The sequence below is a fragment of the Anoplophora glabripennis genome, unplaced genomic scaffold (genome assembly GCF_000390285.2).
Source record: "Anoplophora glabripennis isolate ALB-LARVAE unplaced genomic scaffold, Agla_2.0 scaffold2255, whole genome shotgun sequence".
NCBI lineage: Eukaryota > Metazoa > Arthropoda > Insecta > Coleoptera > Cerambycidae > Anoplophora > Anoplophora glabripennis.
The window spans coordinates 3,268-16,248 of NW_019418510.1; the positions used below are offsets into that span (position 1 = coordinate 3,268).

Sequence of the window (12,981 nt, forward strand, 5' to 3'; positions counted from 1 at the left end):
GTATAAAATATACAACAAAGGACCCAATATCGACCCCTGAGGTACACCCCTTTCTATTAATACTACGTTTGATTTTATGAGAGCGCCAGTATCGTCCGTTTCTACAACACACTGCTTCCTATTCAGCAGGTAAGATTTTATCAATTCTGAGGCAACACCTCGAATGCCATACATTTGAATCTTTTTATTTAGAATGTCATGATCCACAGAATCAAACGCTTTGGATAAATCCAAGCATACAGCCATGGTACTGTTTTTTTCATTTAATAATCTTGTAATTTCACACAATGCCTGATATATAGCCCTAGTTGTTGTTTTATTTTTCCTAAACCCGTTTTGTGCATCTGTAAGCAGATCATGACATTCCAAAAAATGTAATATTCTGTTATAGATTATTTTTTCAAAAACTTTGCTTATATTTGACAGTAATGCAATAGGCCTATAGTTGTTCATTAGACTTTTTTCACCTTTTTTATACACGGCCTTAACATGGGCAATTTTAAGATTTTCAGGAAAAATTCCTGTTTTTAATGTTAAATTAATTATGTATGCTAGTGGAATTGATATTTCAGCCGCTGTAAATTTAAGTAATTTAACTGGTATTTCATCTTCCCCTACAGAATTAGTGTTTTTTAAACTCATAATTACATTGTAGACCTGATTTGAGTCGGTCGGAAGTAAAAATATGGTGTTATCGGAAAATTGATTGTCTTTTTCAACATTAATATGATTAATGTGATTGACTTGACCGCCTTGATTTACAAAGAAGTTATTTACATTGTTCAAAATTTTTTCTTTATTTTTTTCAGCAATATCAATATTTTTTAATATTGTATCGTCGTTTTTAGTTTTTGTTCCACTAAAAGTTTTCACCAGATTCCAAATGGCTTTTCCTTTGTTTTCTGTTGACTCAATATATAACACATGTGCCCATGTTTTTGCCGTGTATATGACTTTTTTGAGAATACCGCAATACTGTTTATATATTTCAGTAGATACTTCGCGATTCCTTTTTTGTACATACATATTTATTTTATTTCTGCAAGATATCCTTATGCCTTGGGTGATCCAGTTTTTTTATTTTTTCATTTCTCTCAAAGTTTTTACCGGAAAATGTACACGGGTAGCCTGAAGGCTGCGGAAGTTCGACAAAAATGTCGCAAGATTCTGGCCTTAGGGAATTGTTCCTGAACCTTTAAAAAGTTGATTTCCGTTGCGCACAAAATCGGATCTGCTCCTTTTTTCGAATTATCGCAAAAAAATGTTTTTTGACTAGCTAGAATTTTTTTTTTCAAAATTCGCTTGCATTGTATTAATTGCCTGGAATTTTAAATGCCATCGATAATCTGATACAAAATACTTTATTTGTGCATTTAATTAGCATGAGTTGGACTCCCTATTTTTCGAACTTCGCTGAATAGTTTGAATCGACCGCGCTGTCTTTGGGGTCACGTGAAGCCAGTACATAACTATTTGTTGATGTTTGATCCTTGGCATTTGTTTATTGCGTCATAGGTTAGACGATCCTCGCCATTTTTGTCGATTTTCAGAAATATTTGGTTTGATAATGGCTCATCCGAGTGTAAAGTGTAGTCACGAAGAAAATAGGCAGAAGATTTGCATGCCTTGTGGTCAAAAAATCTCGCTTTGGAGAATAACAAACCCGAAGAAATTTCGAATTAGTGAGTTGTGTGAAAAACTTATCAAACTGTATATTTGTAAGACATTTCCGATTGTGGATTCCAAATTTCCAACTAGTATTTGTGGTAGTTGTGGGGGGTATTTGTGCTGAAGTGGGGGAGCTCAAATTACTACCTTTTGTAGGAGCTTTTAGGGCCATGAAGAAACTGGTTGAGTGTTGTTTTACCACAAAAAAAAGTTGATGCTGATGTGGAATCACTTGTTGAAGATCTAAAGAAAGCACTGGTTTCAACTAATATCTCAGAAACCTTGAAACTTCACATTTGAAACAATACCTAGAATCTATTGATAACGATGGACTTGGTCTGTGGTCAGAACAAGCTGGAGAAACAATACATCGGGAGTTTTTTAAATACATATTGGGATCGACATAAGATTAATTTTTTAGAAGATCCTACATACATCGTTCAGTGGAAAAAAGCAGTTGTTGCATTCTCGTCACGTCATATATAAGTAAACTATTGTTTATGAGTCATGTCTTCGATAATCAATATTCACTTTACTCGTCAGATATTTGCAATGGATTTGTGCCAGTGTGAGCTCATTCAAGCCAACTTCAGTTTCGAATTTGTGTTTTTTGTTGATTGTTAAACCGATTTGTGTTTTTTGTTAACAAATATTTGATTGTTAAACCGATTATATAAACCAATAAAATATTTTGTTCAAAAAAGAGACAATGTTTTTATTTACAATACCCTAAAAAAGCTCATTTTCAGGAAATAAGGAAAAAAAAACAGTTTTTTGCGATAATTCAAAAAAAGGAGCAGATCCGATTTTGTGCGCAACGAGAATCGACTTTTTAAAGGTTCAGGAACAATTCCCTATGTCCAGAATATTGCGACATTTTTGTCGAACTTCCGCAGCCTTCAGGCTACCCGTGTGTATATTCATAATATTTTTAAATGTACTTACAAACCTGTTAAATGTTTTATTTGGGTCTTCCATGCAATAAACATCAGCCCAATAATGTTTTTGCAGTTCTTGTTTAAATTGCATTTTAGTTTCTGAAAAAATTCTCTTTTTGTTTATTTTAGTTTTTTNTCGAACCATCCAATGGACCTTCAATCCATCTCCAAGAAGTGGAAATCCAGGATTTCCAGCAATTACAACGATTAACAAAAAATTTAAGACCAGTACATCTTGATGACTTTGAAAATATGAAAACCAAAAATATTGTTTCTTCTGTTCTGTTTATTGTTTTAATAATTGTAATCTGTATCATATTATTATACTGTCGTTTTTTTCATCACAAAAAAAGAAATTACTGTCAAAGGAATTCCACAGCTCCTTCTACAGCTATAGAAATTCCGCTTAAGGAGAGAGGTGTAATATAGGGACCCTGTATAACGTCTATTTTTATTTTTCAGTATAAAGACATATCTAATATAACATATAATGTAACATCAGCATTCCTGTCGCATCATCTTATTCCAGAAATGCTGATGCATATAATTTATTCCTATTTAAAGCCGCTAGATCTTATGTACAGTACTGTATAGTTTTTGCTTCATGTTTGTCAACTTTCGTTGGTGCTAATAAAAAGTTATAAACATCCAGACCTATAATTTTATTAAGTATTGTCCATTCAAAATGGCACGTAATTTGTTGGTAGTATTTCTCGTCGCTTGCCTGAATTTGGCCTTAGGCAGCCCTGCAGTAAGTTATATTAAGAATATGTTTTTGCTCGCCAATTTTAGTTTCCCTACATAGTATTACTGAATATTCTCTATCTATTAAAAGTAAAAGAAAATACTAGACCACTTTTCCTTATTTTATTTTATTTTCACAATCTTTGTCAGGAAGTAACAAGTACCTTATGATTAATAAGGCATTGCTCAAAATATTTTTCTAAATTAATATTTGGAGGTATTATATTATTTGGAAACTAAACATAAACAACTAAATTATAAATTAGTTATTATTAGTTAATTAAATTTATATTATTTCTTTAATACAGATTGATGGAAGAATTGCTGGTGGCTACGAAGCCCGTGATGGCCAGTTCCCCTACCAAACTGCTATTTACATCGATTCTTCTGAAGCAGTTGAACGTGAAACAGACGCATTTTGCAGTGTTTCTCTCATTTCTGAAAACTACATACTCACCTCGGCTAAGCTATGTAAGTACCACATAGGTATTGTTATTCCAAAGAATTAAGTATTATTATAATACATTATTATATGTTTCACATGATACTGTGTTAAATATGGTTTTCTATTTTAATAATACGGTATCTAAATAAATGACGGTGAATGGACATAAAAGGGGAAAGTTATTGAATAAACACAAATTACTAAAATGTCCAGCTAGAGCCTCTTAAACAAATCCGTCCATTCCCAATTATTCGTTTCGAACTTATAAAACAGTTCTGGTCCTCTTTATTGAGTGTTCAAGTTAAAATTTTGATATAGAAAAATCTATTTAGACATGAATTTCATTTTATCATCAAAATCATATTTATTTCAGAGCAGAAAAGGTGACGGTAGTTCTCGGTGGCCCACGACTAGACGAGCTTGAATCAAATCAGGTGAAGGTAGAATCCTCTGAATTCATCATTCCTGAGGGCTACAAATCAGGTGCATACGAATGGGATCTTGGACTTATAAAACTTAGCGAACCCGTGGAATTAGCTGACAATATACAACCAGTAAAACTAGCTGAGGGAGACGATAATTATGCTGGAGACGTAGCAACTGTGTCTGGATGGGGCGCTACATATCAAGCTCAGTACTTCCTTGAACCAGTTTTGAGATGGATAGAATCCGTAATAATATCCTATCGCGAGTGTATTAAAGAGAATACACCGTACAAACAAATGATTGTAGAAGGAAGTAACATTTGTCAATTGGCTGAGGCTAACAGCGCTTGCCATGGGGATGCTGGTGCCCCCTTGACCCTGGATGGCGTACAAATTGGTCTAGTTTTGTTCACCCAATATAACTGCTTCCAAGGACACCCCGTCGTTTATACCAGAGTAGCCACTTATATTGACTGGATCAAAGGAAACTCAGATATTTAGAAATAATATATGACTATAAATTGCTGTTAAATGAATAGCTTAAAGCAAGACTTACATATATGCATACATTTTTATGTTACAATATCTAAATAAAACCTATTATTATTACTTCCTGGTTTTAAATTTATTAGATAGTATTTCTATAAGTATATTCTAATTTCCTTTACGTGATAGCTACTACATATTCAAATCTGAATAATGCAGATTAAGTTTTCACATATTCAATAAAATGATTAGAGTAAATGGGAGATATATGTCCTGCACGTATATTTCGAAAATTCCACTTTCCACATTAACTTCACAAGGGCAGTAGACAAGGTGGAAGTAACATAAAGTCACTTAAATCAATACATATTTACATTATTTTGAGAAGAATAATAGCAGATAATCTTTATTTTTTTTATAAAATAGCATTTCTGTTATTTTACGTTTATATTTACAATTAGAAGTGCTAATTTTAATGTAATATATCGTTCGATGTAAAAGAAAGCGAGGTAATTTTAAATTTTCTGTGGGACATATATTCCATGCGGTTATAGAATGAGGGATACCTACTGCCCACATAAAAGAAGGGTATACTCGTATACTTCTTGACCTCATTAAATATTCTAAATTTTATATTCCTTTAAATAAATGTATTAAGAGGCACCGAGTGTGTATCAATTATTTGGAAATTATTTACTACAAATTATATCTATCTATTTACAAAAGTTTTAAAAGCGAAAGTTAATTGTAGGAATCTCTGTGCAACGTGCTATGAAATTGTTTCACTTTTAGTTCATGTCTTTATTTATTACAATACAGTTAATGCGTTTCTTTGCTGTTAATGTACATCTTTATGCAGGAGGATATGAAAAAGTTTATACGAACGTAGGTCCTAGAATGTGTTATCTGTGCTCGTTCAAAGGTGGCCACTAAGAATGGGTTTCTGTTCTCTGGAACCACTTTAGAGATCGATATAAATTTTGCTACACGAATTATCATCAATAAAATTAATTTTTTGAAATTAGATATTATTTTCTGTTCTTAGTATATTAGANAATAATTTTCAACCCCGGTCGATAACTGATCAATTATCACTTGATCATTTTTTTTATCCCCGCCAGGCGTCGACCGGTGTCACTTCTGACCCAGTAAACAGCACGGAGTAGGGATGAGATCTCTCTCACACAATGAGCCGTTTCTCACTCCCTACAGTTTTCGGCCATTATTATTATTGTTTGTGCATCAACCGTAATAATGACATTTATTATTACTATTAATAAAAAAAATATACACGATATACACTGAATAACACTTAATATAATATAGATGGTAGAAGTGAAATTTCTTTATGAAAAAACTACTAAAATAATCCTAGGATTAATTTATATGGCAAAACAACGTTTGCCGGGTCAACCTAGTATAGAATATAAAAATTTTGAGCTGTCTAAACGTCGTAAATCTGACGATAAGTAGGTAATAATTATTGTAATCTTAGCACTCAGCATTCGTTTCGCTCGGGTTCTGTGTTTAGTAATTAGGCGTTCACTTGTTCGTAAACGTTTAAGAAAGACATTTTTAAAACATCCCTGATTTTACATTTTTTTTTACACTAATGCAAAAAATTAAAGGGTCAAAAGAATTTCCGAAATTTTTCCGTGATTTTTGACAGACTATTTAGGTAAAAAATAGTCGTATCAGGAATTAAAAAATAGCATTTTGAAGCTCTAAGGTTCTAGTTTTTAGATATTTCGGTCGAAATTGTTTAGGTGCTACGGTTGTCGTGCAATTCTAAGAAATAGTACGACAAAAAAATTTTTGCAAATTTTCTGTTTTTTTCCAGTCCACGGACTTGGAAATTTTTTTTTCAGCTTAGCCACTGCATGGACCAGATAGCTAGTTTATTCAGCTTCAATTTCTTTTTTTTAAATTTCGATACGACCATTTTTCATCGAAATATCGGACTTTTAATGGAAAAGGATCCTTTTGTCTTCAATCATCGATATCTCGGCGACAAATGGTCGTACAGAGTCGAGAGGCAGTTTTGAAAACTGGAATAAATTTCCTATAACATGCTGCCGCAACAACATTTTTTCATCTTTTTCACGATTAAAAAAAAAAACAGGAAAAAAGGGTAATTTATGTTTTTTTAGAAAATTGACGGCTAAATTAGAAATATTCACGAAATGACTAATGTTAAGGCATTTTTCAGTTACACAGTTACAGTTCGATATACTCAGAAGAACCTTGTGAAGTTTCATCTCGATTTAGCGACCCGCTTGTTTGTTACAAATAGTCAAACTTTTGAAAAAAATTAAAGGGTCACGCTTTTTGAGCTTAAACATTTCATATTATGATTAAAATGGGAAAAAAAGTTTTTGCGGTTTTTTCACATGTTTACCGCAAATAACGTTTAAATTTATGAAAAAAAAAGGAAAATTTGAAAAAAAATTTTATCGCGCTATTTCCTAGAATTGCATGATAACCGTAGCTCCTAAAAAATTTCAACCGAAATATCTCAAAAACTAGAATCTTAGAGCTTCAAAATGTTTTTTTTAATTCCCGATGCGACCATTTTTCACCTAAATACAGTCTGTCAAAAATCACGGAAAAATTTCGGAAATTCTTTTGACCCTTTAATTTTTTGCATTAGTTTATAAAAAAAGTGTATTTTAAAACAGTGTATACTACATTATTTATAAGACGAAAATTAATATACATTTTATCTTTTGCAGTCTTTGCTGCTATTGTTTAAATATTTTTAGTTAGGAATCTGGGGAAGACCAGGACAGAAAAGTTGAATTTTGGCCGCCCTTGTAGCTCGGCCGCCCTGGTGCCGGGGCACCACCAGCACACTGCCCAGGAACGGCCCTGTGTATATTCTAATTTTCTTTACTTGATAGCTACTACATATTCAAATCTGAATAATGCAGATTAAGTTTTTACATATTCAATAAAATGATTAGAGTAAATGGGAGATATATGTCCTGCACGTATATTTCGAAAATTCCACTTTCCACATTAAATTGACTAGGGCAGTAGACAAGGTGGAAGTAAGATAAAGTCACTTAAATCAATACATATTTGCATTATTTTGAGAAGAATAATAGCAGGTAATCTTTATTTTTTATAAAATAGCATTTCTGTTATTTTACGTTTAAACAGGGTGTCCTGGATCCATATCCGAGAGATTGCCCACCATTTCCGGGACACCCTGTATTTACAATTAGAAGTGCTAATTTTAATGTAATATATCGTTCGATGTAAAAGAAAGCGAGGTAATTTTAAATTTTATGTGGAACATATATTCCATGCGGTTATAGAATGAGGGATACTGCCCACATAAAAGAAGGGTATACTCGTATACTTCTTGACCTCATTAAATATTCTAAATTTTATATTCCTTTAAATAAATGTATTAAGAGGCACCGAGTGTGTATCAATTATTTGGAAATTATTTACTACAAATTATATCTATCTATTTACAAAAGTTTTAAAAGCGAAAGTTAATTGTAGGAATCTCTGTGCAACGTGCTATGAAATTGTTTCACTTTTAGTTCATGTCTTTATTTATTACAATACAGTTAATGCGTTTCTTTGCTGTTAATGTACATCTTTATGCAGGAGGATATGAAAAAGTTTATACGAACGTAGGTCCTAGAATGTGTTATCTGTGCTCGTTCAAAGGTGGCCACTAAGAATGGGATTCTGTTCTCTGGAACCACTTTAGAGATCGTTATAAATTTTGCTACACGAATTATCATCAATAAAATTAATTTTTTGAAATTAGATATTATTTTCTGTTCTTAATATATTAGAAATGTGAAATCCACTTAATACGAATTTATCCTAACAAAAAAAAAGGAAACAACTAATATCTCAAAGGTCTATACTCTATAACTTTTTAATAATAAAATTCATGCACTAAAGTAACTAATTAAATCATTTTATTTTCAGTCCAGAAAGGTACCTTTTAGATATAATCTATTGTTTACCAGATATGCCGTAGGCATTTAATTTTTTTTAATAACTTGCATTTATTGTGGGTTCGTAACAAATTAATGCATTCATGTTTATTTTTCTCCCTTTTCTGGTAAATGAGCTAGCAGAAAAGCTCCGAAAAGTTCAAAACGAGACTTTAAGTGGTGGTAATTGAGATTTTGTGCGTAGTAAATGTTGTGATGTGTCACTAAAAGCGTGCATTTCAATAAAAAATGAGTTAGATAAAATACTTGTCTATGAATCGACTTTTGAAATGCATAAACTCGGTTTCTAAAGAAGATGAAACTAAACCATCCCAATTTATCTTTGATTGCCATAAAAGTTGCAAAATAATTTTAGCTTTAATCGTGACTGAACCTATCAAATCCATTGGGTCAAATATTTGAAATCTCGTACAAAGAATGCTTCTCTTAGTGATTTTGTCATTGACCATATGCGAATTTATGATAAAATTAAAAGTGTCCATGCCACTGTAAACCTAAAGTTTTACGAATAGTGCTACCAGTTATGAAGTATTATGAATCATTTTCGAGTTCTCATTTTTGTCTTAAAAATGCCATTTCGTTCGAAGCCCATTTACATAATATAACTCCACGGCTACTTAGAATTTTCGGAATTTCTTGATTCATTTTAAATGCATTATCAGTTGAATTTAAGCCATTTATTAAATCATCGACACAATCGTATGGCTAAAAAGCTTGCTGGAGCTGTTCCATATGTCAATGTGTTTAAATGATCATGATTAAGAAGCTGAACCGTGTCATATAATCGATGTCATTCTGTAACTTTCACCATCCTACACATTTTTTCAACATCTGCGATTATTACAATTTCATGTTTTCTAAAACGCGTTATGAAACCAAAGAAATCGTTTTGCAATTGGGGACTGACGAGTAAAATATCATTAAGAGAAATACTGTTATTAGTTATGAATAATCCGTTGAAAACAACTCTGAGTTTGGTTGTTAAACTGTTTTTTTTTTTAGAGCAGATGAATAAAATAATCACTCACTTATTCATAATGTCACGAGCCGCCACTGGAGGAGGGAAGGCAGCGTAGGATAGCCCCCGCTCCCCGCTGTTCTGTTTACATGCCGAGGTTGCAGGTGTTCTAATATGACGAGTAAACGTGTTAAAAACAAACTGCCACGTTAATTCGGAGGGATGGGATTGGCCGATTATATCATTTGTTACATTCTTATTTAGTATTCCACTATTATATAGTTTCGTGAAAAGTTGTTCGTATAGTACCTTTGTGTGGTGTACCGTGTAAGTGTATGAAGTTTTCTCTTTCAGTGTTTATAATGAAGAAACAGTGTATTGTGTGTTCGTTTTCATGTTTTTAAATAATATTATGAAATAACATCGAAAAAGAGCTGTTAGGATTCGAGCTTACTTTCTGTCCGGAGAAAATGATTCTGCTGCAAGAAGACGGTACCAGATGGATTATCCCAAAGAGCAATACTTCACGGAGGGTGATGTGAAATTTGCTTTTTAATAATATTTCCTTTAAATTAGAAGATTTGACAACAATGCATAGCCCAGCTCTCAATTGTGCATGCACTGCGATTAACACGCTCCGTTGTTTGAGATCACACTAGGTTGTCCAGAGACATGGTAGGAAAATTATTAAAAAAAGGTTAAAAGAAAATTAAATTTTCATGACGGAATTTGAAAAAATAAACTATTGATATGTTTTTCTAAAGGCCAAAGGTAGCCTCTGTGTAAATATGCCCCCACTCAAAGTTACACTTTGTATAGTTATATGGTGTAAGTTAAGAAATAAATGATTCTGTTGTGAACCTCAGTTAAGTGTTTCATTTACCACCCTCCAGGGTAGCACAGGCGGTTTATTACTTTTTTGGATAGTTTCTGGAAAATGATATGTTTCTGTTTAATCACCACGGTAGCGTAGTCGGTCGACCATGTGGTTGCAAGCATTTCTCGGCCAGAGTTCTTATTCTGGTCCGGGTTCGATCTCTGGCGTCGGCACTGGCAATGACGATGGATAATGGGTCTTTTCAAATGTAGCCCCCTTCCACACCTTTGGATTTGGGGTTGTCTCATTTCTGTGGTGTGTTTTATATTTATGTCAAAAACTGTAAGATTGTCAATTCTTACGTTGTTTAACTTTGAACACTCTTTGCTCCACTCTCTTTGTGAATATATGATATAAAGTATAAAGTACTACATTGTTCTGTTGGTTCACCTAGATTTTTTAATGCTCTCGGGAGCCATTTCTAAATAATAAATGTAAAACGGAAATAAATAACATTTTTCTAATTTTCAATGCTTTTTCAGCATGTCATCAAAATTTACTTACCACAAATTATTTACTCTGTCGTGACGCCAAAATTACGTCTTCAAACTATATTTAACAAACAAATTTTACGGATATTTGATAGTCCACTATCATATAAAAAATATATATACAGTGTGTTTCACTTAAAGTCGGTATACCTCCGTATTTAGGATGGCGTTGGCCGATTTCTAAAATTCTTTTTTTTTATATGGTAGTACTCAAAAAAGCCTACTTCTTGANAAAAGGAAACAACTAATATCTCAAAGGTCTATACTCTATAACTTTTTAATAATAAAATTCATGCACTAAAGTAACTAATTAAATCATTTTATTTTCAGTCCAGAAAGGTACCTTTTAGATATAATCTATTGTTTACCAGATATGCCGTAGGCATTTAATTTTTTTTAATAACTTGCATTTATTGTGGGTTCGTAATAAATTAATGCATTCATGTTTATTTTTCTCCCTTTTCTGGTAAATGAGCTAGCAGAAAAGCTCCGAAAAGTTCAAAACGAGACTTTAAGTGGTGGTAATTGAGATTTTGTGCGTAGTAAATGTTGTGATGTGTCACTAAAAGCGTGCATAAATACTTGTCTATGAATCGACTTTTGAAATGCATAAACTCGGTTTCTAAAGAAGATGAAACTAAACCATCCCAATTTATCTTTGATTGCCATAAAAGTTGCAAAATAATTTTAGCTTTAATCGTGACTGAACCTATCAAATCCATTGGGTCAAATATTTGAAATCTCGTAGAAAGAATGCTTCTCTTAGTGATTTTGTCATTGACCGTGTGCGAATTTATGATAAAATTAAAAGTGTCCATGCCACTGTAAACCTAAAGTTTTATGAATAGTGCTACCAGTTATCAAGTATTATGAATCATTTTCGTGATCTCATTTTTGTCTTAAAATTGCCATTTCGTTCGAAGCCCATTCACATAATATAACTCCACGGCTACTTAGAATTTTCGAAACTTCTTGATACATTTTAAATGCATTACACAGACCTAACAAAATTTAACTTTTTTTTGGAAGCAGAAACTTGAATATATATTTCCGAAGGATTTAGGTGCGCTGGTTCCGAATCTGGCAGCAGAATTGCAGGTTTTTGAGATATCCTAACCTAAAAGTGCAAAAAACACTGTTTTTCGCCATATTTGAGGTTATATAGTAATGTCATCTATTCTTTTTCAAAAAACTAATACATTGAATCTAAAAGTACAAGGGTGCCTCCTTCGAATGTCGTTGAGTTTGCTGCTCAAATATCTTGTTTTTTCGTTGAGATTTCACATGTTGAAATTTTTAAGTTTCTCAGTTTCTTAATATGCGAAAATCTACTAAGGATCCCTTAGACATCAAGCAGTTGATTGCAATTCTGTTTGCTGTACATAAAACATAACGTAAATATTTTTCGGACTAGAAGTGAAGTTCACACTCATATAATGTTAGATCTAAGGATAACCTTTCAGTAATTTTTTTGATATTGAGTAAAACAAGAACGGGTTACATTGGTGTACATCTTTTTAATGTTATCCCATTGCATGTGAGAAATCGGAATTATAAGCAATTTAAAAGCAAAATGAAAAATTATCTTTTACAAAATGCTTTTTATAACATTGAACAGTTTTTAACAAGTGATTTTAGCCATATTTAATTTATCGTTCTTTTCTAATTGTATTACTTTTATATTACTCTTGTATTTTAATTTATATAATTTATATCTCATTTTAAATCATTTACTTGTATTATTCCCATATTGTTATTTTGATATTTTACTTTTGTTTGTATACTATTATGTTGCCTTATACTCGTACACTCTTACATGATTTTCAATAATTATTTTATATTAATATTAGGGTTTCTGATTTTTCGGCCTATTTTTTTCTCGGGTCTCGAGAATTCTCGACTAGGAATTCCCGGGAATTCTCGAATTCTCGAGAAATTTCTAAAACTTAAAAAATCATAATTTTGG

At 32.2% G+C, this 12,981-nt stretch overlaps 2 protein-coding genes across 2 annotated transcripts; both read left to right on the forward strand.

The window, feature by feature from the left end:
* The first annotated feature begins 3,287 nt into the window (after window positions 1-3,287).
* Window positions 3,288-3,859, forward strand: LOC108916215. The gene is made up of 2 exons (XM_023456728.1): window positions 3,288-3,357; window positions 3,659-3,859. Exons 1-2 carry the CDS (start codon window positions 3,292-3,294, stop codon window positions 3,857-3,859), a joined length of 267 nt encoding a protein of 88 aa, XP_023312496.1. The 5' UTR covers window positions 3,288-3,291.
* An 85-nt stretch (window positions 3,860-3,944) lies between these two features.
* Window positions 3,945-4,829, forward strand: LOC111692654 (chymotrypsin-like). The gene is made up of 2 exons (XM_023456729.1): window positions 3,945-3,973; window positions 4,169-4,829. The coding sequence occupies exons 1-2, from the start codon at window positions 3,945-3,947 to the stop codon at window positions 4,719-4,721; spliced, it is 582 nt and encodes a 193-aa protein (XP_023312497.1). The 3' UTR covers window positions 4,722-4,829.
* Window positions 4,830-12,981: the final 8,152 nt, after the last annotated feature.

Excerpts from the sequence above, each read along its gene's own strand:
- LOC111692654 (XM_023456729.1), top strand. The coding sequence starts at position 3,945 with ATGACGGTGAATGGACATAAAAGGGGAAA. Across the intron at positions 3,974-4,168 it reads AATGGACATAAAAGGGGAAA|AGCAGAAAAGGTGACGGTAG; the intron begins GTTATTGAATAA and ends TATTTATTTCAG.
- LOC108916215 (XM_023456728.1), top strand. The coding sequence starts at position 3,292 with ATGGCACGTAATTTGTTGGTAGTATTTCTCGTCGCTTGCCTGAATTTG. Across the intron at positions 3,358-3,658 it reads TGGCCTTAGGCAGCCCTGCA|ATTGATGGAAGAATTGCTGG; the intron begins GTAAGTTATATT and ends TCTTTAATACAG.